The sequence below is a fragment of the Balaenoptera physalus genome (assembly GCF_965194825.1).
Source record: "Balaenoptera physalus genome assembly, chromosome: 2".
NCBI classification, from domain to species: domain Eukaryota; kingdom Metazoa; phylum Chordata; class Mammalia; order Artiodactyla; family Balaenopteridae; genus Balaenoptera; species Balaenoptera physalus.
This window is the reverse complement of record NC_138883.1, coordinates 83,929,188-83,956,384: the sequence shown is the minus strand read 5'-3', so window position 1 is coordinate 83,956,384 and position 27,197 is coordinate 83,929,188. Positions and strand designations below refer to the sequence as shown.

At 51.8% G+C, this 27,197-nt stretch overlaps 1 protein-coding gene across 1 annotated transcript in view; it reads left to right on the top strand.

Moving 5' to 3' along the window:
- Positions 1-26,718, top strand: part of BMF (Bcl2 modifying factor) — a 28,249-nt gene extending 1,531 nt beyond the window's left edge. The window contains 4 exon segments of the mRNA XM_082443349.1: positions 1,315-1,611; positions 3,146-3,306; positions 15,546-15,643; positions 22,325-26,718. Coding sequence (XP_082299475.1) covers positions 1,315-1,611; positions 3,146-3,306; positions 15,546-15,643; positions 22,325-22,436 — 668 coding nt within the window. The 3' untranslated portion in view covers positions 22,437-26,718.
- The last annotated feature ends 479 nt before the right edge of the window (positions 26,719-27,197 follow it).

Here is a 27,197-nt window from a genome sequence, read left to right as displayed (position 1 = left end):
GAAGCAGGCACTTCAGAGAGAGCTTGCATTTGAGAAAGCCAAGATTTCTGAATTTAACTGAGCTTCTTTAAATACTTTACCAACCCACAGACCATTTGGCTTGTTCTTCAAAGACAAGAGACTGGGAGACAGAATTCCCAGGGGACCTCTAATTGACTCTGGCAATGACAAACACTGTCTCTCTGTATCCTTAACCATTCAGGTGGTTGCTTTTCTGGCTGCCTCAGGGACCCTAAGGGGTTCCTGGTGTGTGTATAAGGGGTTGGCTTGGGAGCTCAAGATGCTGCGTGGCTCCAAGCTCAGACTCCCAAGAGCCATCAGGTGGAGCAAGTGGAACTTCTTTATCACCAAGAAACTCATGTCAACAACCTGAGGAGTTTAGGCAGCGAGTGAGGTCACAGACAGAGGGCTAAATTTCACTTCCTTCTGTGAGGCAGGTTGTACCCATCTCAGGTTCAGCGCTGGCAGGAGTGGTAGGCTGTGGGAAAAGATTTGAAGTCGTGGAGACTAGTGAGTAGACTGAGCTGGGGTAGGCTGGCCACTTTGCTGGATGCTGGACCTCCCCTCTAGGCTAAGCTGTGGTGGGCAGACAGCTGTACTCTGCTGAGAGGGCAGCTGCAATGACTAACCTGGGTTTTTCTCCCCTTCTCTCCCAGGACACACTCTTACCACATCGTTCAGCCTGTTTGTTGTGTTGAGCAAGCAGGGGGTGGAGACTAGGGTCTTGGGTAGGGCTTAGCAGGTTTGGAGGGAACCTGGCCACCCTAGGACTGCTGGCGTTTGTTTTTGCTGCTGAGCCTGGAGCTCAGCTCAGAGCGAGATGAGAGCTTGGTGGTTACTCCTCAGGCCAGTGAGCGAGTGTGCCTGTGTGTTGTGAGCACTGTGTGTACAGCCAGTCACAGCGCCCTCTGCCCTCCCACAGCTACTCACAGAGGCTAGTCTTGTTGACATTTCTCCAGGTACCCTGCGTGCTTGTAGCAGCTGATCATACCCCTCTATGGCTCAGAGTCAATAGCAGTCAAACTGCATGACCGTGACCAGCCTGGGTTAGAAGAAGAGGCCGAGGGGAGGGAAGGTGGTTCTGAGTGGGCCCAGGGAAGAAGCGTGGAGAGTCTCAGAACTGCGAGGCAGCCCACATTTGGGGGCAGTGTCACCCTTGGCAGTGCTTTAGCTCTAGGGTTGTCTGTCATCAGTACCTAACCCCACTTCTCCACATAAGAAGGGGGAGCAGGAAAGAAGGAAGGGGAGGGGAGTCCTTCCAGGTATAGCCTGGGTGGGGGCAGCCTCCCGGATGCCTGCATTGCACCCTAACAGGGGAGATGGAGCCACCCCAGTGTGTGGAGGAGCTGGAGGATGATGTGTTCCAGCCAGAGGATGGGGAGCCGGGGACCCAGCCTGGCAGCTTGCTCTCTGCTGACCTGTTTGCCCAGAGCCAGCTGGACTGCCCCCTCAGCCGTCTGCAGCTCTTCCCTCTCACGCACTGCTGTGGCCCTGGGCTTCGACCCACCAGCCAGGAAGACAAGGCTACCCAGACTCTCAGTCCAGCCTCCCCAAGCCAGGGTGTCATGCTGCCTTGTGGGGTGACTGAGGAACCCCAGCGACTCTTTTATGGTGAGTGCTCTTAGCCTCAGGACTCCTCCCTTAGAGACTGGGGGAAAGGAGGGGACTTGCCCTCCCCAGACCTGCTCTTTGCTATTTCCTTCCCCAAACTGAGCAGCAGGCGCTACCGATTCTTCAACTCTCACCTGCTGCTTGTCTGCTTGTTCCTCACCTGTGCTCCTCAGGCCCCACGCAGGGCAGATTGCCTTGCCATTCCTTCTGCTCTTTTGTCCCTTCCTGGAGGGATCTTTGGGTCCATGGTGTCTCCTTGGGTTGGAAGAAGGGTAACCTGGGTCTCGGCCTTTACATCCTGTGGCCTGTTGTGTGGCCCAGCCCTTTGTGTGGTGATAGTGATGTACCTTCTGTAAAGTGGCTAACGCTGCCGTGGGGAAGGCTGGGGGATCTGTGACTCGCTGTTGACACTGAAGGGAAAAACCCAGCCTGTTCTGGGAGGGCAGGGTTCCTGAAGGCAGAAGGTGGCCCCCAGTTGTCACTTGGGGCTTTCTGTGCTTGGAAGGGGAACTGGAGAAAGAGGTTGGGCCTGCCTGGGCTCAGTGCCAGCAAAGGGGCTGTTTCCAAGGCTCAATCAGACAAGACCCCTTCATTTGTGGGCTTCAGTGGTTGGTTTTATGAGCAATCTGCCTTCCTCTGGCAAAAGGGCAGGGTTAGACAGTCTGTTTTCTTCATTTAGCACAAAGCTTATGGAGAGAGGGCCGAGGGTAGGAGGCTATCTTGCTGTGTCTGACGGAGCAGATTGAGGAGACGCTGCAGTTATTCCCAGAGGGAGCTGCCCTATAGGACAATTCTGGCAAAGTCGTCCTGGCAGGAGTCTGAGAAGATAGATAAGGCAGGCGGGGAAGAGGGAAAGACGGGAGCAGGCCGGCGGGTGCCCCTAGTGGCAGCTCGGTGGCCAGCTCTTGGTAAGTGGGGAGCGCAGGTCGAGATGTCTGGCCTGGGGCTGCCTCCAGAGAGAGGAACTTGGCTAATCTGTGGCTCAGAGGAGTCCTGTCTCCGTTTTTTTTGTACCACTGCCCAGAGCTTCAGGGCCTGAGACCAGCCTTCCTCTGCTGCACTAAGAAGTGAAGATACTTTTTGCCTTTCTCTTTCTCTGTCCCCTGCTTTGCTCAACCCAGGAACTCTGGAGAGCTGCCTCCAGTGCTTTTCCAGAGAAGAGCTTCAGCCTGCTACTACTGTATGAGGGTAATAAATAATAAACTGTGGTCAAGCGTAGCTGGGTAAATAAGGACAGAAGGTTGGCAAGTTCACCCACACTTATTACCTTTGCCATGGCACTGCCGGTGAATGGAGGACTGAAGGCAAGGCTGGGACCATTCCCTTCTCTTCTCCAATATCAGCTTTCACACTCTTGGGCAGCAAGTCAGGCTGTCCACATTTGGCAGAGTGCCCTGATAAAGGCAGACTAAGTTCCTCTCCTTGCCCACACTAGGGTCTACCCTCGGCCCCAGGTCTCGGCCAGGAGTGGCAGGCATGGGGAGGATGGGGCAGCTGTGGAGCATGCTGAGATGTGGGCCCTCTGTCTTTGCAGGCAATGCCGGCTACCGGCTCCCCCTCCCTGCCGGTTTCCCTGCAGGCTTGCCCCTTGGTGAGCAGCCCGCTGAAGGGCAGTGGCAACATCGAGCAGAGGTACAGATTGCCCGAAAACTTCAGCGCATTGCAGACCAGTTCCATCGGCTTCATATGCAGCAAGTAGGCATGGGGGGCTCTTGGGGGCGGGTGTGTCTGCTGGGGCTGGGGGGCTGGGGCCTGCTTCAGCAACTCTGTCTCTGCCAGGCCCCAAGGATAAGGTCCCAGAGTTTTGGCCTCATGCTCTTGTGATTCTCGTGCACTGGATGGGCCCGACTGGATGAGCACGCGTGCCCTCACCTCTGAGATCCAAGTTGTTTATCTGCCCACTCTCAGCTCAGGCTCGAGGGAGATGCTACAATCCCTCCCAGGGAATGGGATAGCTTTCTGCAGCCTTGATTGACAGACTCTCTCTTCTTGAGGCCAGGGGTGGGAGATGGTCCCTTACAGACCTGAGGGGAAGATTTTCAGGGTGCTGAGGAAAACTGGACAGTCGGGCGTGCCTGGCTGCGGTGCAGTGTAAAATGGGTAACCAGGGCCGGGGATGGGCCTGAGTTGGGGAAGGTGGTGGAACCGGTTGTAACCTGACACTTTCCAGCTGGGGAGGCCGCTCCTCATTGTCTCTGCCTGGGAACCGGGGCCTGGGACTCTGGAGTGTGTACCTCAGAGAGTCTCTCCAGGCCAGCGGCCGGGTGCTCGGCCGGGCGCTTGGCCGGCAGCCTGGCACCAGCCCCGCCAGGGCGGAGCATCGCGTGTCAGTGGAGCATGCGGCAGAGCCCATCAACAAAGGCGGCGGCTGGCGGGCTCGTGCTGGAGGAGCCCTACGTGCCACGGGCTGGAGGCTGCCCTGCTCTGCAGCCGCTGTCTGGGCCGCCCCCGGGCACTTAACCCTTCCTCTCTGGGCTGACTTTCTGGATGGCTGCCAAGGTGGGGAGAGGCTCCTGAGGCTGGATCCCTGCTAGTACAACCACTGCTGAAGCGAAGGCACACCACCTGGAAGTGAACACATTCGCTACCTGTGGGACAGTGTCCCTGGCCCAGTCAGCTGTGTGTGTGTGTGTGTGTGTGTGCGCGCGCGCGTGCGCATGTGTAAGTCTATATCTGACTGTATATCAGGAAATCAAGAGAATAAGTAATCCACCATGATTGGGCAGACCCTGAGGTTAGATGGGGAACTTCAGGTGACCAGAGGACAGCTATTGGTAATAGAAGGTTTGACTTGGCCAGCACCAGGGGGAAGAGAAATTGACCTTGGATTTCCTGAGAACAGGCCCTCCGGGGTTAGACATGGTGAGTGTCCCTGCCAAGGGAAACTTGGGGCTAGACCTGGCCCTGGTGGCTCTCCCAGTCCCTCAGGAAGGGAGGGTGGCCCTATGCTTAGATAATAAGGCAGCCTAGCCACCTCCTCTGGCTCCAAGCTCCAACCCCTATTCGCTCCTTTGATTTTTCTGTGGAGACTTGGCTTAGAGTTTCCCCTTCGGTCCATGTGTGGACACACTCTGATTCTTGATTTCTGCCTCTTGGCCTTCTTCCTGCCCATTCACTCTGCCCTGGTTGTGTAGGCCTGTGGTTGGCCTGAGCTCGCAGCTTCCGGTCCCGGGGCTGCAGCTGATAGAGGACACGGTGACTGTGGGTCTCACAGGCTCGTCTGGAGAGCTATCTGGAAGGCAGTTTTCTGCGTTCCCAATAGCCCTGATCTCTCTCAACAGTTCTTTCCCAGAATGTTCAGCCATCCACGGGTGAGCCCCTGTGGGCTTGGGAGCAGGCTGGGAGGTCCCCCTTGCCCAGCTGAGCCCTGGCACAGGACCAGAACTCAGCCCAGGGCCCTTTCTTCCTGACTCAGTTCCACACAGGAGAAACTGGCCCTGATCCCAGGTCTGACCGTGCTCTTTGCTGCTTGGCATCATTGACCCCCGTCCAGGGCTGTCTCTTTGAAGGCCTGGTTCAACTCCATACAAGGTGCTGTCCTCTTAGCCAGAGCCTTCCAGCCGGGGAGGAGGAGGGGCAGAGCCAGAGGAGAACTGGAGGAGAGTCTCCCCTGCTCTGCACCTCACCTCCTACTGGTTCCTGACTTCCCTGGGCCCCTCACCATCCTGCCAGCTACCTACTCCTACTGTGCAGTGGCAGGAGGCTGGCCAACGAGGCCTTTCTAGCCAAGAGCTGGTTTCCCCAAACTTTCCATTGCAAAGAGCCAGGCTTTTTGTCCACGGGGGTCTTCTTGCTTTTATCCCCCTCCTCCCTGCTCACCCTGCTCACTTCCCTAGGAGCTCATCCTGTGGGAAGCGCTGGGGTAATGGCTATGGGCAGATGGAGAGCTGGCACGTGTAGGACCTTTTAGCAGCTAGTTTTAAGAAATGAGCCATTTCTGAACTTGATTATGATATAAACTAATGTCTAAATATTTCATATCTACACAATACTGTTGTCACTCTTACATTCTTATCCTTCATCTTCTTTCCCTATTCCTTCCCCTCATCTTTGCAGACAAGGAGACTGAGGCACTGGGATGGAAGTAATTTAGGGTTAAGTCTCTAGGCTTCAGATACAAAGTCAGAAGGCCCAGGTTTGAATGCCAGCTCTGCTACCTACTAGCCACCGGGAAGTCTCTGGCAGAGCCTGTTTCCTCTTCTGTAAATTAGACCTAATGCCAGAGAATCTGATCATGAAGATTCAGTGAGAAAACACCTACGAGAGTTCCAGGCACACAGTAGGTATTCTTTAATGCTTGTTTTCTTCTGTCTCTCTGTAATCCTGATTGTCCCCCACATTTGTTCTTGTCAGTTCACAGTGCATTTCCCACCCCACCTGTCCCTGAGTAGAGCTGCCTCCCGTGAGGCCCCTTCTACCTGCCCTGTCCAGAGAAATCAGCGTCAAAGCTGACCAGTTGTGGGTCTTGGCCTTGTACATTTCTCCTAGGAGAATAGTGGTCAATCTCCATCATTATGGGCTGAGTTTAAATAACCAAGAAAGACAACCCAAAAGGCAGTAAGAAGGTTGAAGGAGCCTGGCCATCTCCTCTCTCCTCAGGTCTGGGATTGGTGTCCCAGGGCCAGACCGTGGCCGTGGGTTCCCGACTCCTGTAGGGAATGTGAGCTCCTGCCTTTTGTCCCTGGTTAGGGGCCTCAGTTACTCTTTTACTGTATGAGAGGAAGCCTTCTCCCTGGGAGATGTGGAGCACAGGGAAGGGTGTGATAACGGTAGTGTGTTGTAGGATGGCTTTAGGGCAAAGTGAGTGCATCAGCATGACCCTAGATACAACATGCTCCAAATTCCCCCTGGTGCTGGTTTTTGTGGGCCATAAGCCCTCCCAGCATGTTTCTCAAGGAGCTTGCTGGATGGAGCTCTAGCCTGGTTACCCAAGTTCAGGTCAGCCACCTGTTTAGGGTGGTTTCTCTGGGCAAGGAATTGGAAGCAGAAGATCAGTGCCAGCGAGCTGCTTGCTGTCAGCGCTTTGGGTCTCCAAAGCAGCAAGAGACTTTGAGGCAGAGTGAATGGAGGTAAAAGCCTTTCCAGACCTGGTCACACACCCCCAACTTCCTCTGGCTGGGTCAGGAGTGAAAGATTCTCCTCCTTGCTCTTCTGTGAGCTGCCCAGCTGTAGCAGGTGACCTCTGGTGGTCTGCTGACTGTGGTCTACCTTGACCTTGGCTCTGTGAGGGTGCCCTGGTGTTTCTTGTTTGCCCAGCTTCTACAGGGAAGATGGCGGTACAGGTTTGCTTCCTCCCTGAGCTCAAGGGATGCTCTGGCCAGAAGGTGAATCCCAGCTTCTTTCCATTCCACCTGCCGTGGTCTCCTCCACCATGAGCCGAAGAATGGACAGAAGCTGGTGTCCCATCCCCTTAGGAGAGTCTCCTGTCCTAATGGCACCATCTTGAAAGTTGTGGGATATTTCCGGGTGATGTTAAGAAGCCAAGAATCCTAAAAAAAAGAAAAAAGTGGCTACTGTAGACAGTTGAGTGAGTAAAGCTACAGGAGAATTGGAATTCTTCATGTTGGAAGCGGCTTTTTCACTTGGACCAGGAGTGGCTCCATTCAGAACAGTCAGATTTGGAAATTCCCTGAATAGTAATTAGACTTTCTGGAAAATGACATCTGAGAAAAATTTCAGCCACTCAGTTGAAACCATCTTTAGTTGCAAGATCACAGAAAGGATCCTGGACTGAGAGGCAAATTCGAGTTCAAATCCCAGCTCTGCCACTTATGAGTTCTGTGTTCACAGGCAAATCATTTAACTTCTCCGAGCCTCGATTTCTCATACTCATCTTGTAGAGTTGGTGTGAAAGCCCTTTGGAAATTGTAATATGTATAACTATTAATGCGTGGACAGTTTAACACTTGAAAATGGGTTAAAAGATGATCTTAGGATTTTGTTCTTCGGGAGCTCTTTTGGAATTTGTACCCAAGGTGGTGTTTGCATGGTTTGTTAACTAGTGGCCTCTCTGCCAACAGCCTGGATCCTTTGTTCAGGGAGCTCCTAACTACTTCCTGACCCTTTGGGATGCTCTCCTTGTTGGTGTGTGGTTTTCTGGAGCTCAGGCTATAGCTGATAAAGTTGTTCAGGCTCTAGATGGGACAGCCCTGGGCGGGAGCCCCAGAGATTCTCCCTAGAGTGAAAAGGGTCCCTACAGAGCCAGCCTCTGTCCCTGGAGTGGGAGGTCCCCCTCGGACATTGCCTGGGGAAGAGTGAGGCCTGGGGAGGGGCTGTGGAGAGCGCTGTGCGTGAGAGCCAGGGCCAGGGCTTGGGGGCCCTGTGTTTGCTCTGTGGCTGGCTCTGTTTATATCGCTCACTATATTTAGCTTCTGAGTCATCAGCGTGGCTGAGTAGAGCTGAGTTCTCCACACAACTCTGCACCTGACTACTCTGTCTTCCAGGAGAAGGGCCTTGTAGTTCCGGACAGTTCATTCCCTCCCCACCAAGGCAAGCCATGGGGACGGGGTTGGCTTTGGTTTTTTTTTTTCTTTTTTTGGAGGGGGGTGGTGATGGGAGGGAGGGCTTTGGGGGAGGTGCTAGAAAAGAGGGATAAAGAAAAACATCTTGTTTGCCTTTTGATCCAAGTCTGGCAACCAAGAGGGCATGTTCCATGACCAGTACAAGAACAACCAGTGTGCAGGGTGAGGAGGAGGGTCCGGCCTTCTGTGCTCAGCTTGCTTGTCCTGTCCAGGGACTGGTCCCGGGCGGGACGGGAACAGCCAGCTGCAAAGGCCCCAAGTTGAGAGTTGGAGCCGTGGGGTGGGGGGGGCCTTTTCCAATGCCTTGTAGACCCACAACAAACCAGCCCCCTCCTCAGTCCCCTCTCTCCCTCACTTTTGACCAGAGCGCACATACCCCTCTTCCCCCCTGAGTTCTTAAGAAGTTGCCCATTAGTTTCATGGGGCTGTTCTCAGACTGGGGGAGACAGAGCCATCCCTGGGGGAAGCTGGGTAAGGGCCTCAGTCCTTCCCACCTCCAGGCCATGAAGGTGCAGCCCATGGCTCTGGGGACATGGGTGGCAAACACAGCCCTATCCCCGCACCCCCAGTGGCTGAAGCCGGTGGCTTCCACCTATGTTAGAGGAAACCCTCCTGTCTTCGACTCAGCCAGCCCCAGGCTGCCCTTTCTTCCTGGGAGAAGTGATTGGTGTTTCTATGGTGGCAGCTGGTGGCTTCAACCTCCTGTTAGCGCTGCTGGCTGGGCTGAGGAAGCTCTTGTCAAGCAGAATTTTTTTTCCTTTTCTGTTTTGCCACGTTGCTCATTCCTCAGGTGTCTAGGTCAAAAGCAATCTGGACAGTGGGCCAACGGGGCCCAAGGGGCTACCCCGTGGGTCTCAGAATCCCTTGCCCAGCTTGGCAGCCTGGAATTCTGAGCCCGGCTGCCTCTGGCTGCCATGGCCCATCTCACAGTGCAAAGTCAGGGATTTCCTCAGGACTTCATGAGTCTGCCTAGAAGATAGCGCTCCTGGGGCTGGTGCTTTGAGCTGAGGGTGTTGAGGGAACTGCTCAGCAAAGTGCAGTCGGGCCCAGGTTTCCCTTGTCCTCACCAGGGATTGGGGAGCTGCCTGGGGCAGCCACTGCCTCCATGCTTTACATATACTTATCTCATTTAATCATCACAGCAACCTTGTACTTCGAGACCCCATTATCCCCATTTTATTGGAAGCCGGGGCTCAGAGAAGTGGGATAACATGCCCATGTTACACTGGAAGTGGCTGAGCTGGGAGCCATGCAGATCTGATTGATCCTAAAACCATGGTCTCCCCATTACCCACCCCTGCTCCTCAGCAAGCGCAGCCCGGAAGGTGAGAATCTGATGGAGCTCCCACTTACTGCCCGGACCCTGGCTCTGCCTCCTGTAAAACTGAGTTCTGTGTTCTTGCTTTTCCCCCCTTCAGATTGTAAAATAATCGAGGACAAGCCTTACAGCTTGCTCATCTTTGTGCTTTGTAACTCTTAGCTCGTTTGGGTACCTGATAAAAGTTTGCTGAATCAAACAAACATCTCCCCAACTTCTTTTATGTGGAATTTTCCTTAAGTCTTCCTTAGCTCTGTATTCCTGTTCTCAACAGCAAGGCTTTGTCCTTTAGCCTCGCCGTGGCGGGTTTAGAGTTGATGGGGGAAAGGGAAGAGGTGAGGTAGGAAAACGGCATTTTACAGAGAGTGTATCTCCCTGTAAAGCAGGGTAGATACAACTCTGCATTTTAAAGAAACTGAGCATGGTTTCAGAAAATGATCTGAAGTTATCATTTCAGGCCAGTTTTAGCTTCATTTCTGTTTGATCTTCAGTTAGCTCTGCCTCTGAAAGGTTTATTTTTTTTCTGGTCCACAGCATCCTTACTAAATAGTTAATGATCTGGAAACAATTTCTTTAAACATACTAGGGGAGCAGTTAGGTGGCAATTCTCCTTGAACAGTTAATACCATTTTCATAATGTGAATAAACACACTGTAATATTTTAGTGAAAGAACATAGCTCTGGAGTCAGAAGTCAGGGGTTTGAATCACCCCCTCCCAACTAACTTGCTTGGGGTAACTTTTCTGAACCTTTGCTTCCCCATTTGTAAAATGGGATTGAAAATAATACCTGCCTTTCCTATGTCCCAGACCTTTGTGAGGAGCAAAAGAGACAATAGGAAAGCATTTTAAATATGCGATATAAATGGCTATCTGTTTGGTAAATCTGCATTTTGTGTGTTAGTTTCTTTTAAATCAGGGCTACAGTGTAGCTTTGCTCCTTCCTCGAATTCTTTGGGGGTGAATTAGCTCTTGCTGGAGCATCTGGTACACTGGTGACACACAGAGTCCCCAGAGGGTGTGAATTGGGTCCGAAGGGGGAGAGCCAGAGGGAGATTCTTATCTGGGGAGGGCAGGGAACACTCTTTGTGCTTAGGACAGAGGCCATGTGGGATGAAACAGAGTTTGATTTGTGTAATCCAACCTTGTCAGATACCACAGCCAGCTCTTTAAAAAAAAAAAAAAAAAATGCCTTTTACTAGTTGGGCCTCTCTAGGCAAGAGGCTGATCCTATCACATCAAGTACATCTTTAGACCTGGCCAGACATCAATTGTTCCTGGCTTCAGACAAGTGGGTTATCTTGCAAGGCTGACTTTTCTATAGTCAGTCCAGCGTGCTTGTTGAATACCTACTATGTGCCCTACGTGTTCCCTGTTATCCAGGACGAATGATCTGGGTGTTCAGTTACAGTGCCTTGTGCCCAGGGGGAGTGACGCAAACACTCGTCAACTGACTGCCTCCATCCCCTGACCACAGAAAGAAAGTGGGACTGAAGGAAGAACCCGAGATCTCTCATGCCTGGTTGTGCTCTCCTAACTGAAGAGAATATTTTTTATCCACCACGTTAGGGCCCCTTCCCTTGGGGCGTTCACCTCTATTCTTTCCTTCCCCGTCTTGGTCCTACCCTCTCGGCTCTGAATTTGAGAGCTCTGGTGTAAGCTTAAATTCCCATCAGCTTGCTATCTCCTGAACCCCTGTCTCCTACCCCTGAGGTTACCCTGGCTATGCATTCTGGGAACCCCCATTCTTTTGCAGGTTCCCAAACTTTGAGGGGTCCCAAGCCAGCCTGGGAGAGCTGAGCCTTGCGCCAGGGGTTTGCACCCACTGATCTCAGTCTATGCATTGGGTGCTGTGCCAGGTACCTGAGAGTCAGAGGCCAAGCGTACCCGTTCCTGGCTCCCCCTTCCTTCTCCCCTTCTCCCCCACACCCTCTCCTGGAAGGATCCATGTGCTCTGGTGTTTCGGTGTCTTTGTGTACCTCGTCCTGTTCGGTGAATGTTGATTTCCTTCCTTCTTAACTGTTTCTCTCCCTGGCCTCCCTTCAAGACCTTTTTCTTTCCTTTCTCATCAGGCACTTTTGTTTAATTTTTTAAAAAATATTTTATGTACTGTTGTTGCTCAAAAATCAAGGCATTCTTTGATTCTCTTGCTATGTGGCAATTTGGTTTCCTTTCAATAAAGGGCCTTCTGGGGGCTGCCCTGTGGCAGGAGAAGGCTGACTGGGGTATGTGTGGCATTGCTTGTGCTCACAGAAAGGGTCGCTGGGGCAGTAGATGGTTTCCCAGGCCCTGTTCTTGCTGGCCGCACGGCTGCCAAGGCAGCCAGCTTGACCCTGTACTAAGCAGCCTGTTCCCTAGGCCCACCCAGACCCTCCACCAGGCTGAGCGGATTCACTTGTTGGAGCTCTGAGTTATAGTGCTGAAGGTAATTGTGGATGACAAACTCCGAATCACCAGACCTTAGGGTTGGAAAGCACCTCAGTGGTTTCCAAATGCCTGTCTGTGGCCTGGCTGCCTCAGAAGCACCTGGGCAGGATTTACCTCCGGGTTGGCCAAGTCATTACTCTGGTGGGAGGGAGGGAAAGAGACTAAAGAAAATACCAAATCATGAAATGTTTTCTTCTAGGCTATAGGATCATGAGGGATTTAATTTTCTCCTCTCTCATTTCTTGTATTTTCCAATTTTTCTATGTTACTTTTTTTTTTTAAATTAATTAATTTATTTTTGGCTGTGTTGGGTCTTCCTTGCTGCGCGCAGGCTTTCTCTAGTTGCGGCGAGCGGGAGCTACTCTTTGTTGCGGTGCACGGGCTTCTCACTGCGGTGGCTTCTCTTGTTGCGGAGCACGGGCTCTAGGCACGCGGGCTTCAGGAGCTGTGGCTCATGGGCTCAGGAGTCATGGCTCGCGGGCTCTAGAGCGCAAAGTGGCGCACGGGCTTAGTTGCTCCGCGGCATGTGGGAGCTTCCCGGACCAGGGCTCGAACCCTTGTCCCATGCGGTGGAAGGCGGATTCTTAACCACTGCACCACCAGGGAAGCCCTCTACGTTACTTTTATGACTAAAATAGACAATACATGCTACTTCTGATTTTTAAAAAATGTCACTCAGGGAGCATGTTCAATACACAAATTCCTGGCACCCTTCCCTGAAGATTCTGCCCCAGTTGGTCTGGGTGGGACCAGGGGACTCTGTATGTACAATAGCACCTCCGTGGATTCTGTGATGCAGTCGGGTGTGGGAACCACTGATCTAACACCACGCCTGCACTTCACCTGTAAGGAGACTGAGGACTCAGACAGGCTGCTGGGAGACCCCAGCCTACCAGGTCCTCTGATTCCTGGCCCGGGGAGCCACCCACTGCCCAGGGTGCCTTCCTGGATGATTCAGGAGCCCGGAGGCCCGTCCCAGGCAGAGGCACAGAACCTAGGTCCTTCCTGAGGCTGGGCCTGTGTGCACCTAGGCCTGTCTGTGTCTCCCGGCAAGACCTCAGCCTTGCAGTCTGACAGCACTATCTGGCCCACAACTGCTTCTAGGTTCCCCAGCACCCACAATGACTGGAGTCAGGATGCTTCCTTGCCTCATCCCCAGAGACCTCAGGGCCCAGGAAGTTACCCAGGCAGCAGGTGGCCTCCATGAAGGGAACGTGGGGAGAAACTGAGGCATACAGGGATGGGATTGGTCCAGGCCCCAAATGATCGAGTTGTGATCTCCCTTCCTTGGCCCTTGAGCTGTTTTGAGATGATTTAGAGAAGGGGAGGATGGAGGGTCTGCTTGGGTGTAGAGAAAGGTATATGGTGGCGCTTGGAGCATAGTAGTAATGGGTAAGGACATTGCCCTAGGGCCAGGTGGTCTGGATTTAGCCCAGTCCCTGCCACTTACTAGCTATGTGGCCAAGTTACCTAACTCTTTGAATGATCTCATCTGTAAAATGGGCATGATAATACATACCTGCGTCATAGGGCTGTTGAGAGGACCAAAGGAGTTTAATGTGTATAGACCAGTCCTGCTCATACTCTAATGTGTCTTAAAGTCGCCTGGGCATGTTGTTAAAAATGTGCATTCTGATTCAGTGGGTCTACATTTCTAATAAGCTCCCAGCTGATGCTGAAGCTGCTGGTCCGTGGACCGCATTTTGAGAAGCAAGGATGTAAAACACAGAACCTGACACGCTCAATTTACAGTTACTGTTAGGATCATGGTTGTTATTGTTACTTGGCCTTTTCAAACAGGCACCCGAGGAGCCTCGGAATTCCAGCAGACTGGCCTCCCCAGAGACCAGTCTTTTCCTGGATTTTCCTCGTATTCCACCCTATGACCTTTGCACCTGTCCTGGGTAGCAGCTGGGGAGGGGAAGCAGAAGGAGGGGGTGCTGTGCCCAGCTGCTGCAGGCAGGCCTGAGTCTTCAGGTTTGCAGCTGAGTCCATTTTCATGCTGCTTTACCCTAACCAGATTTTGTTAAGCCGGGTGTGTTTCCTCTTTTTACTTGTCTTTGTTTACAAAACATGAGGAAGCCATCAGTCTCCCCAGTCGCAGTCTGCCAGGCCTCCGCTGTGGCACACCCCGATTTCCCTTCCCCTCCGAGCAGGAACCGTGCCTCCCACTTTCTGGGTTGTTTTGCAGTCTCCCCTTCTGCAGGGGAAAGAGGAATGCTATTGCTACAGGTATGGGGTAGGGGGAATACCTGACAGGGCCCTGAGGTCAGCCTCAGTTGACATCTCGCCTCTCTTCTCTTTGTGGCCTCAGGCAGGGTGACAGGGAACCCAGCGAGGTTCCTGCACAGTTGCCTGGGGACAGGTCAGGGAGGCCAGGGCGAGACGTCCCTGCAAAGCAATGGGAATCCAGGAGCCCCGGGCTCAATTTCCAGCTCTGCCACTGACTTGCTCTAGCCTCTTCTCCTCTGACTAGGAGTTGCCTGGTGGGGGCCTGGGCTGTAGTTAAAGACAGCAGGGGCTCCAGCTCCCCTACACACGTGCGCACGTGCGCGCGCACACACACACACACACACACTTCACATAAGCGTGCTTGCTGCCTGGGCCACTGCGGCAATCCAAGTCCAGCCTCTGTGCTGGCTCCTTTTTTGAACACTAGGTTCTTATTCCCCTGTCCACCGAGAACCCCATGGAGAGGGCCCCAGCCTAGTCCTCCTGCCCTGGCAGATAAAGAGAGAACAAAGACCGCCTCTTCCAGCACCCCTCGGTGCCCTTCGGACCTCTGCTGGCCCCTGGGAAATGGTACCTGTGTGGGCGGGGCACCAGCCACAATCCTGTGAGCCACTGACCGCTGACCTTTGCCCTCAGCTTCTCTGCCTGACAGTAGGACCTGGGATAACCTCCAGAGAGTAGTGTGCATTCTTTGTTTTTGTTTTGTTTTCAAGTATGTTCTTGCTTAACGTTTAATTGGCTCCAGTCAGTAGGAAAGCGCTCCAAGAGGGATTATTTATGGCTTACTGTCAAGAGCAGCTATAAAAAGGGCAGCACGGAGCTGGAGATGCTGGGAAGGGAGAGAGGGCGGGCGCACAAGTGTGTGTGTGTGTCTGTGTGTGTGCGTGTTTGCACTGGATGAAATCAGATTTTTGCTGCCTCAGCAGTGTGGTTTAAATGGAAGATTAACCCTTTGACCTTCACAGTGTCAAATCACTTGCAGATGGAGGCTCCCCCGCTTTTCCCCCTTGTTTTCTGTGTTACTTTGGAGTTGGGGGAGAGAGGGGGGCACTTCTTCTCTTTCTTGCTGAAGAAAGTTTGTTGTTCATGCAGCTGAGGTTTGCGGGGCTCAGGAGCCAATCTGATTAAAAGCAGCACTTGGCTAAACTTTGGAAAATCCTGCAAGCAGGGGAAAAAGTTTAATCCTCTTGTGCACCGTGCATAAAGAGCCTGGTCTTTTCTTTTTAATGCTCACACTGCAATTGTATTTGGAGAACTCAACTATCTCCCCCGCATCACCACTTCTCTCGTCCCTCCCCCAACTCCCCCAGTTTGCTGTCCTGATGGCATTAAAGTGTCGCCCCAAGACGTGTGGATCTGAACTTTGATTGGAAATGATAAGGAGTTGTCTAAGGCTGCGTTTAGGAGTTACGTTGTTTTGTTTTGTTTTCCTTTCAGCACCAGCAGAACCGAAATCGCGTGTGGTGGCAGATCCTCCTCTTTCTGCACAACCTCGCTGTGAATGGAGATGAGAACAGGAATGGGGCAGGTCCCAGGTGAGGCTGGGCTGCCCTCTTCACATGGGGCACCACGGAAGGACATCGGCGAGGACTGACACTGTGTCTTGTGAAGTTGTTGTTGTTTTGTGTTTTTATTTTAAAAATTTCTCTCTGTGTACATAAGACATACCCAAGCGGGACCTCTTTCCCCGTTCAGGGCTTCGACCAGGAATGGGGCCCTTTGTCAAACACTGTTGAAGTAGAGGCTGGTGTGTCTGTGATGTGGGACCTCCCAAGGGCTCGGACAAGTAGATCCTTCGGTCGTCAGTGGTTGAAGACAACCAGGTAGTGATGTGCTCCGGCGAGTGGACTGTAGTTTTCCCACAGGAACTTATTTAAGAACAGGAGACTGGATTAGACTCCTGGTTCCACCAAACGTATCAGCCTTCCACTGTGGATGGGGCCCAGATCCGACAGGTCACACTGCTTTAACCCACCAGGGCCTCAGACAGGGCCTTTCCAGCTGCGTGTGGCAACTTCAGTAGGTCGGTCAGCCAGCTCCATGTCTGGGTTCTCCTTGGGCCCAGCCATTGCCCGCCCCAAGGGCTCAGGGATCCTTGCCCAGCCCCTGTCATCTCCAGCAGACCTCAGGGAGGGTTGGGTTTCTCCGTGGACCCCTCAGATGTGCCGCAAAAATGAACCAAACTTCTGGGTAGGCCTCATGTCTGACTTGGTCCTACTTGGAAGCCCCAGGATTGGTCCTGAGGTGCAGAACCACTGCCCCCTCTGGCTGCCTGGGACTGGCTGGGTGTCAACCATGGATGAGCCAAATAGCCAGTCAGTGAGCTGTAGCCAGCAGCTTGTGCCTTTGTCAGCTCTTGTTTTGAAAGACCCAGCCAACAGACGGCGTCCCACCCCCGATAGCAGCACTCTAGCACCGGAAGGGACAGGATTGCATTGCGGTGGCTCTGGGAAACGAGGCGGCCATCCCACCTGTAAGAGTCAGCCTTGAGGAACCCAGACCCCTTGGTTTCCTCGGAAACCACATACCTCCTCCCTTTTATCCCCATTCCTTTCTCACACCTAGTGGGATACAGGAAGAAGCCAGCACAGCGGCTTTGTCAGCTGAAATGTGTCTTTTAGAGTAACAGACAGTGATTAGAGTGCTGAACTGTCAAAGCTGGGTACACACTTCCTGTCTTCCTTCAGCTTCCAGCCAGGCCAGAAAGGCATGCTCTGGAACTCAGCAGGATCACAGACGCCTCTGAACTTCTTCCCTTCTCTCCCTGCTGTGGCACTAATGGAGAGAATTTAAAGCAGCCAGTCTGGCAGCTCTGGGAGCAGACACAGGGAATCTGTTCACCTAGAAATTAAATTATCATTTTTGCATATGTGAGAAAAGTTAACATTGGTGCTAACGGTGAAGCAAGGCCCAAGGAAAAGATGGCTTCCCTGGGCAGAGAAGACCCCAGGGCTACCCAAGGAAATTGGAGGAGTCCTGAGTAGACTGTCAAATCTGAACAAGCCCAAGCTCCTCTAATTCTGCAGAGAGGAGGTCTTTGTTACCGTTGAAGGACACACTGATCTTCCTGATGTACGGTCAGGCAGGTTGTTCACTGCACAAGGCCACCTGCAGTGGAAGGTAATGGAAGCTAGAATCCAGCCCGGGCTCTGCTCACTAAGCTGTATGCCCTAGTGTAGGGCTGTGTCTGCTTACAGGAAGGGGTGCCTTTCCTAATTTGCACAAAGGTGCCCTATGGGCTCACAGTGGCTCGGAGAGGGACTCCAAACTGCATAAGCCTTGGTTTTGTTCTGCTTGGATGTTCTGGAGGTATTACCTATTCTTGGACAGAATTATATTCTCAGGGTGTGTACCATGGTTTGTCTGCTAAGAAGATAGGTTCCTGCTTACAAGAAGGAACCCAGGGAACAGGCATGAAGACTGGCGCTGGGACACTCTGACCATTGTGAAATCCACCCTTCCCTGTGTGTCTCCACACCATTTTTTGACGTGCATAGGACATGTGTTGTTTTTCCCTCTCCTGGACCAAGGCTGTGATGGGCAGGCTGCTGGTGTATCTTTGAGTGGCACACACAAGAAAACCAGGATTATTTCTACCAGCCACTTTTATCTACTCTCAGCAGACTTTCCACGTGAGCTGAGTGAGAGAGCAAATAAATGGTCCAGGCCTTGGTGCTGAGGCAAAGCCATCACCTTCAGAGACCTTGCCGGGCCTGGGTGGGATGCCCTGTGGCCTGTCCTGAGAACTGAGCCCAGAGTTTGAGAAACTCAGCTGAACATCGCGCCTGGGGCCGGGTGGAGGGTCATCTGACTGCACTGTCTCCATCTTCTGTGAAGCCAGGAACTAACTCACTATCCTAAGCAAGCCAGGGCAAAGTGTACAGTGCCTCTCCTTCCCCTCCCCCCAGAACCCAGGAGGTAGAATAGCCCCAAGAGGAAGAGAGGTTCCTCCTGGCTGGCTGTTTTTAATTGGCCTAGTGGTCTAGACTGGCCCCTTCCCCCTCTGCCTGGTGAGTTGGTCTGAACATTCCTCAAGTCCAACTTCAGGACACATGTCCCTCCCCCTGGGCTCCCTCTCCCCATCCCCCAGGAGCTTGGCTGTCTCTAGTTAGGGAGTGGAGAATCAGATTTAGCGGGAGGGACACTCTGACCTGGCTCCTGACCTGTAACCAACAGAAGACTTGTGGAGCTTTTGTGGTTTGCTGAGGGTGGGGGTGGGAGAGGGACTGCAAACCTCCCTCCCCGGTAGGGATGCCCTGGAGGAGGGGAAGCCTGATATTCAGGGTCAAAACAGCCCTTCTAATTCAGAACCCCAGAGGAGGGGATTCTGGAAGCCGGTAGACAGAACTGGGGAGGGAACCCCCTCAGGCCCCCCCGTCTGACTCTCCCGGAGAGTTGGAGGACTCTCTGCCTTTGCCCACTTCAAAGTCTGGGCTGCTGGAGAGCTGCCCCCGTGGCCTTTTCTTCCTCAGTCTGAGGCAGAAAAAGACCACCTCCCAGTGCCCTCCACGAGCCCCTAGGGGAGGGGGTCTGTGTCGGGAGCTATGTGGCAGGCACGTTCCGAGCGCTCAAAGGGGCCCAGCTGACTTGTCTCTCTGTCCCCAGTGGCCCAGCCCCATCCAAGGATGGGTCCGGCCTGGGCCTGGCAGGGAGGGGGTGATTTGGGATGATCCAGCCAGGGCCTCCACTAGGGGCCGGGGAGCCACCGTGACTGTCCTAGTCAGCAAGGAGCACGTGGAGAGCTTGCGAGCTTGTCTCGTGTGAGGGACCTGATGCAGTGGGGTAGGGCAGGTGAGAGCCCACAGAAGCAGGCACTTCAGCTCTGCGGGCTTCTGCACATCAGTGCTGCAGCCCAGGCCGGAGGAACCTGCGGGGTCCCTCTGTGTGTAGGTGGGGACACCTTGGTGAGAGACCACCCTGGCCAGACTCCTTAACCCATCAGGCTGTGAAGCCTCCTGGGGACAGTGTGGGCAGTGGGCTCCTCAAGGCTGGTGGGGACTTTGAGCCTTGAGGAAACTGCAGAGAAAGCCGCGTTCTTTCATAGATGCGCCAGCCTCTTGGGCGGGAGGTGCTCGGAGCCCTGCAGGCTCCCGGTTCGCACTGCCCCTCTCTGCGCATAGGAGGCCAGTGCCTCTCCCTGCTCTGTGAGCATTGCCCAGTGGGCTGACCCATCCCTAGGTCCACAGGGCCTGTCGGGGGAGACCCAGTGAGAATGTAGCATTTTGTCTCTCCCAGGTTAGCTGTGCTGGGTTCTAGGCACTCTGCCTCTGGGAGAGAAACAAGGAGAGAGAGGGAGGGGTTGGGGACTCATTGTTTTTAAACCTGTACAGAATATTTGGCTTTGTGTTCTTCACATGCATCTATGTGTGTGTATCTTTTCCCCCATCAATTGGTACAGTTTTTAATAAAACCATTTAAAGCAAAGCTTGTCTTTTTCAAGGTGTAGTAAAAATACAAGGGGATCTGTTGGTGGATTAGAGACTCCCAACTTGCTTCTCAGCTGCCCTCCTGAGTTACCGTCCGGGACCCACGGCTTTTGTCAGGACTTCCTTTCCCCTCTTGGGGTTGTAAAGAGCCATTCTGACCACACAGTAAGCAGCACAGCAGAGGCCCCATGAAGTGGAAAAACATGGGCTTTGGATCCAGACCTGGATTTGGATCCGGTTCCAGCCTCCACCAGCTGAATGATCATAGGCAAGTTGTTTAACCTCTCTGAGCCTTCAGTTCTTCCACGTGTAAATTACAGCTGTGCCTGCCTTGCAGGATTAAAGGGAGTGTGTACAAAGGACCTGCCCAGGGCCAGCCCTCAGCAACTGGCAGCCTCAGTGACCGAAAGTGCCCTGGCGGCCCCTCTGCACAACCCCCCACCCCGTCAAGCTGGGCTTCGCTTTCCTTTTGTCGAGGTAGCATCTCACGAGGTAGGCTAGTTGTAGGGGGACTTCCTGGCTTGTCTTTCTTTGCAGATTAGCAATGTGTCTGACTCAAAGGGGTAATTTAAAGCGCTTGACAGAGTTCTAAAAATCCTTGGGAAAAACCACTCCTGGTCCTATGAGCAGTAAGCTGTAAACTGGAGGGCCAGCTCGCTGTGCCGCTGCTGGGCCCCCATACTTAGGAAGCTGTCGGCCCTCTGAGGACCAGCCTTCCACTCTGGTTCCTAGCCTTGTAGAGAGTGGGAGCTTGAAGTGATGTCAGTTGTCTTGTCTAACCTCTTCGTTTTATGGATGAGAAAACTGAGGCCCAGCAGAGGGATGCAGTTTTCTCTTTGGGCTTTTTAAATAGCTGAGTCAGTCAGAGGGGGGCTTACCCCATCCATCTTGGTTTCCATTTGGAAATTGCAGTGCTCTTGCCCAGATCTGCGGGGAAGCCAAAACTTGTCTGTTTTTAATGCCAAATAACTGCCTCTTCTCCTGTAAAACATGGCACTTCTAACCACTCTATATTTGGACAGAGAGGTTTATTTTTACTGGAGTGTGGTAGAAGTGGGGCCTGGTGCCATGTCCGGATGTTATTCTACATTTCACATGCAGGGTTGTAGTTGAGCCCATGAAGCAGCTCTTCTGAGATTCGCAGGGAATTAGGTGATTGTGATAGTAACGGCTTTCTTTCAAGTCATCTGTGCCTACTTTGGGTGAGGCTGCACTCATTTGCCCCGCTAGAAACCTGAGACCTCACCCCCTCCCTTCTCTCTCTGATCCCTCCAGACGAAGTCCAGTGAGAAGTTAAAGGCACAGCTGCCCAAGTTTGAACCCAGGCGCCGCTGTTTGCCAGCTGAGCGGCACAGGGTGGGTCACACAGTCTCTCTGTGCCTCGGTTTCCTCATGTGTAAAATGAGATGATACTAGGACCCACCTCATAAGGTTGTTGTAAGCATTAAATATGTGAATATGTGTAAGGGGCTTAGCGTAGTGTTTGTTACATGTTAGTATTTAACTAAATGTTAGCTCTTAATATTATTAATAATATTACTTTTATTATTATTTGGAGGCAGCTGATCAATAAGCTCTGACCATTCTTTCTCTCTCTTGTTTTTTTTTTTTGGCTGTGCCACGTGGCTTGCGGGATCTTAGTTCCCTGACCAGGGTTCGAACCCGTGCCCCTTGCAATGGAAGCGCAGAGTCCTAACCACTGGACCGCCAGGGAAGTCCCAGCTCTGACCATTCTTATCCAGAAATATGCCTTGCACCTATCTTCTATCTCTGCCACGTTGTTTCTTTCCCTGGACAACTGCAGAGCCCCTACCTGGTCTCTTTGCCAGCCTTGTCCCACCCACAGTGCCTTCTCTGCTGCCAGGGGACCTTTCTAAAGACAGACTCCCTCCCATCCCTTCCCACTGGAAAGCTTGCCCGACTGCATCCGTTCCACATTCCGTAGCCTGCCTCTCCAGCTACCCCCTTGTATGAGTATTCTGTATGTGTATCCTTATATTTGTATTCTGCATAACAAATTATCCCAAAATGTAGCCGCTTAAAACCACCAACATTTATTATCTCACAGTTTCTGTGGGTCAGGAATTCAGGAGTGGCAGCCCAAGGTGGCAGCATGTTGAGAGGCTAGTATTAAGGTGGAGATTCCTGGAGCACCCAATCAATTTACACTATATAAGCTCAGTGATTCCGGTGCGGGGGTGGGGATGAGGTGGAGGGAGGGGAGAGAGAGAGAGAGAGAAATGTACGCATGATGTAGTGCAGCAGACCTGTCTCTGGCCCTGCTCTCAGTGAACAGGTGGTACCTGGCGTGAGTGGGACATGAGAACATGCATGACAGCCCTTTCTTGACCTCTTATCGCACCAGCATCTTATCCCTCAAAGATACGTTTTTCTAGTCCAGTCTGGCCCTAAATGTCAGCGGTTTCCTCGGCTGTTCAACTGAGGCAAGAGAACTCTCTTCCAGCCTGAAGGAAAGCTGTCTGTCTGGGGTTTCCCTGAGAAGTGATCTTGCACTTCATGGGTGTCTGACAGGACTTTCAAGGGCAATTTTCACTTCCTGTGATTTTGGCCTTACAGGAGGTCTTAGAACCAGCCCCTGCGGAAAATGAGTCTCCACTGGACCCTGAAGCCAGCCATTCTGCCCTTAATCTCCTGCTTCCCTAGAGAAGTTTTTGCCCTCCTACGTGGGAAGGCTCCGCGTGGAATTAGAATTGGAATTGCCCTGAAGGGAGGGTGAGAGTAAGTGATGTAAGTGGTATCCTGTCTGGCTTCAGCTTTGCTACCTTTCAGACTCCATGGTACTCTGCAGGCAGATCTGTCACTAGTGTTTGAATTGATGCCGAACCCTGCCTGTGAGAGAAGACAAACGAGGTCCACTGAACGAGTTGACGGCCTTGGCTGAGCCCCTCACCAGGACGCCACTGTAAGTCCACGCACAGATTTGGAAGAAACACATGATCCCTGCCCTCAACATTAGGCCCTAAAAGAAAGCCAGTTGCTATGAAGCAGTGGGAAGCCCACCTGACTGGGATTAAGGAGACTGGATTTTGAAGGTGACTCTGTCACTAACTGGCTGATTGACTTGGGCAGGGAAGTGACTTCACCTCTCTGGTCCTTGATGTCCTCATCTGTACATTGGGGTGGGACCAGGCTGCATATCTGTGACCTGCCCAGCATTTTCTTCCATCGTTTCTTTATTGGGTCTTGAACTCTTTTAAAAGAGACTCTGCTGAGACTGTATACAGATCCTCTCCTCAGGAGACGGCACAGAATACACAGACTCAAGAATTTTTCTGTAAGATTTCAGGCAGTTTATAGGGTCTCTTTATCTGTCACTTGGTCTCCAGGTTTAAGGACTCTAAGGAAAAAAGCATAAGAACGAGGACTGCAAAAACTCAGAAGCCAGAGCAAGCTCTTTCCTCATTCTGCTCCTGCCTTTGCTCATCCCACCGGAGGTGACTCCCTCCCAGACTCCTCACCCATGTGTCCAACATGAAGGAGGGCGGCATAGTCCCTGGAAGCACTGTATTTACTCTACTGCGTTCTTGAGTCCAGAGACGCCCATTTCTCCATAAGCACACAGGGGGGCTGAAGGTGTGACAGACGTCTGTTTCTTCAGGAGGCCCCCAGCTGGGTAAGGGTTGTCTTTGTGGCCCTTCTACGTCCTCTAGCTTGAAGGAGGGCAAAGAGCCTGGGTGCCTTCCTGTAAACTCAGGGAGGAAAGGGGCTTCTGATGAAGGTGTCTCGGGATCGTGCTGAAGGAGCTGGTGGAAGCAATTGGATGCTGAAAGTGAAGGAGACCATGGCCCGTGGCCCTGGGAGACTCAGGGGCCTTCAAGGTCAAAGACCTGGGAACTCTGGGCACCCCTGATAAAAGTTCTTGCTTTTCACCTGAGTGAGCCCAGGGTTCTGCTCAGTGATTCTGTCTTTGAAGTGGAGAGGGTTCAGTGCCCGGTAGCAACCTCATTTCTAACACATCATTACATTTGCCCAGTGCCCTTGAGCACCAGGTACAAATTTTACAGGGACTGTGCACACACACAAACACACACTCAAGTGGGCTGAGTACTGTTTTAAACCACAGTTTAACCACAGTCTGGTAGATCAGCACCGAGTCCGGTAGATCAAACCTGGGGTCAGTGAGCCTTTGGCCAGAGCACTAAGGCTCGGTACTACCTCAATATGCTGCTGCTGTTGCCATATACCTAATTTCAGTGATCCCCCTCCTGAAATGTAGAGAAGAGCTGGTGACATTTCATCGACTGGGGAAACTGAAATTCACCTGTAAGAATGGATGTCATTCCATCGGGACCCCCTCTCACCGCTGGCAGCCACCATTTACCCAGTACGTTGATCAGCATTTTCTTGATTAGCATGTGAATGGCTCTGTGCCTGTCTGGAAAGACTCTTGGTGGCAGGAACTGGTCTGTCTCATTCACCACTCTATCCCCACTAACTAGCAAAGAACCTGACACCTGCACGATGCCCAGAAATCTTTGTGGAAGGAAGAAGTGACGAATAACAATGGGAGGAATGGAATGAGACCTGATGTGGTGATGTTCAGTGAGATACGCCATCCTCTGCCATATTTATTTCTGAACTCCTCCCGTGGGTCCAGGCTTTAAGTGGAAAAATGAATCTTGTTTCCTTTTCCTCCCCTGCCAAAGTCTGGAAGTCAGATTTTTGCAGACTTTCAGGAAACTTGACTTGCTCACTTCAGTAAGATTGAATGCAGCAATTTCTGGGCAGAGGTGGGGTCGGGGAAAGGGCACGCTGGCCCTGGGCAGGCGGGCTATGAGCAGTATAGGATGGTGGGCAAGGCTCAGTGTTGGCCGTGAGCAGAGCCCAAGCTCACCAAGTATCCGTGGGTCCCCAGCACCTTGGTGAATGAGGCTGCTGTGGGCTGCTGGTGCCTGAGGGTGCAGCCAGGGTGGGCTGAGTCAGCAGCCTACCAGCCTTCCTTCCCCAGCACCAACCCTCCTCCTCTGGAGGAGGGGCAATGAGGGGGAGATGTGGTCCCGGCTGTCCTGTTGTCTTCTCTGGTTCATCCCAGCCGTCCAGGATGAGAAGGGGGAGGAGTTGGGGGGAGCATTGGCACAGGAACAGCCTGCGGTGTTTAGACGTTGGGACTCCAAGGAAGTTCTATCGTGTGATCTATCAAAAACTCTCCCCATGGACATTGCTCTTGCTTCCAGTTGCTTCAGCCTGCCTCTTCTCCACACTGGCTACAGGAGTACTCTGTCCCTTTGCAAGCCAAGGAAGCTCTATTTATTTTTTTGAAGTTCTTTGCTCTACCGTGAGCCACAAACAGAAGCTCTCCCCACGGAAGCCTGGGAGCCTGACACAAAGAGTTAACCTCCCTCCAGTGGCATCCTATTAGACCCTTGAAACCTGTGTCAGCGCTCTCTTTCCCCGCTCCCCCTGTGTTTAGCCTCAGGACTGCCAGTCGCTTGCTCCTTGCACACAAAGGCTTCTCTGTTTCTGGCCAGGCTAGAGTCACATGCTTTCACTCTTAACCCCAGAGCTTTAAAACTAAACACCCACCCTCTTTGGCCCCGGATGACCCTGTTTACGTCTGCTGAGCCAATTCCAAACAGCAACAGTAGTGAAACTTCTGTCCGGAGAGACTTCTCCACTAATGGTGTAAGAGAACAAATCTTCACTTTGTATAACGTGAGGACTTTAAGAAGTTTTGGGAAATGACTTAGAGGGAAACAAAAAACAAAAAAAAAAACCACCCCAAAACACAAGGAAGCCAGCAGCCTGCCCCAACTTCTCTATTTTCTAAAGTGTCTCTTACCAGAGACCCCAGGGGCTCGGGATAAAGCTTGCAAGAAACAGAAAATGGTGAGCAGAGTTTTAACGGCTGAGAGAAAGGACATTCTGGATTTTCTTACTGTGATCCTACTTTTTTAAACTCTTAAGGAAAGGGATATTATCTTTCTTTTTTAACTTATAATTTTTTAATGAAAGGTGTTCTCTTTGCTCCATGTCACTGATGATAGGAAAGAAAGATTCCCTTCCTTGGTTTAGGGGAGTGACTTGTGAAGCTTTAGAGGCTTCTGGAGAGGAGGTCTGGACTGATCCATTTCAAAGTTCTGGGTCAGAAGGACTTGCATTTCTGTTTTTCCCTAAAGATTTCTTTTCGTTCAGTCTTTGTGTTAGCCCATGTTAGCTGTGAAGGAAGTCAAGTTTCCTTTGATTGTTCTTACCCTGATCAAAGTGGTAGAAGTTGAAGGGAAAATACCAGAGCCTGAAATTGCTGGTAACACTGGGGGCCCCAGATTAGGTATTTGTAAACAGTATAGATAACAGCAATGATCAAGTGTCTGTTGGTCTCATGTCCATCCCCAAAGAAAGTAATGGAGGTGGAGCCAAGGAAACCAAGTTCTGTGTCCTAGGGGTCAGTGAAATTCCATAGACTGGGAGTGGCGGATAAGTTTCATCTCTAGTGATGATACTGAGAACGTGGCAGCCACCTGTGTTGGGAAGGATTCTGATGCTACATGTGGACGTGGCAGAAAAGAGTGCTACGAGCAATCAGCACCGTCTACTGGGCATGGGCGGAGGACACGACAGTACATGTTTGCTGTCCCTGTCTTAGTGCAATCTCAGAAAGTTAGATTATCGTTATGTACGTAAAGATGAATAGAAAACAGGCAGTCCCAGAGAGGAAATGGCAGATGGCATGGGAGAAGACATAGTAATTATGGCAAAGACAGCGGTGCCCACTAAAAACTGTATTCAGTCCTGCGTATTAGGGGGGCCATGTGACAATTTCTGAGCAGTGAAATAGAAGCAGAAATGCTGTGTCACCTCCAGGTGGGGGTAGAAAATATGCGTGAGCCATTTTTTATTCTCTTCCCTTGCTCCAGTGATTGAGGAGGACTCTTGTTCCAGGTAGTGCAGCTACAGCATGATGTAACCTTTGTCATCCTGGGTCCCTGAGGACTATGTGGAGCGGAGCCCCTGGCCAACCTGGAATGAACACATAACATAAGAAAGAAAGAAGCCTTTTTGTGTCCACTGTGTTCAGAGTTACTTTATTACTGCAGCATACCCCAGCCTATCCTGACTAACACAGTTACCAAGGGGGAAAATTTTTTCTCTTCTTTTTTTCACTTTCTGCCCACATTTGAGATCACTATTTCAAAAAAATGAAATGATAGAGCTTTGAAAATCAACTCTGGTGTATATGAGTGTTGCCAGTCTGGAAGATTCTGTTTGAAGTAGGGATTACAATTCTGCAAAATATTGAAACTGTATGTGAAAGCAATTTGAAAACAATATACAAATATAGTATATTTCAGACATAACTTCCAGTACTTACTCTAGAAATACTACCATCACTGCCTGGGGCCAGAGAGGATGGTGAGAAGTATCACTTATGAGCAAGAGAAGAAAAGCCTTCAGATTCATGAAAACACTAATGTTGGGATACTTGGGCTGGAGAAATCTAGATATAAAAGGTAAGAGACCTTCGTAATTTCATCATATGTCAAAGGATTTCTTAGGAAAAAATGCTGAGTGCCCCTGATTGCAATTAACAAGGTATTTCCATGGCAGGATCTGTTCACCAACCTCTCTCAAAATGCTTGCACAGAGGGTTCCGTTTACGCACTTGTTAACCACCAGCCTTGTTGATCCGTTTTCTTATTTTCTT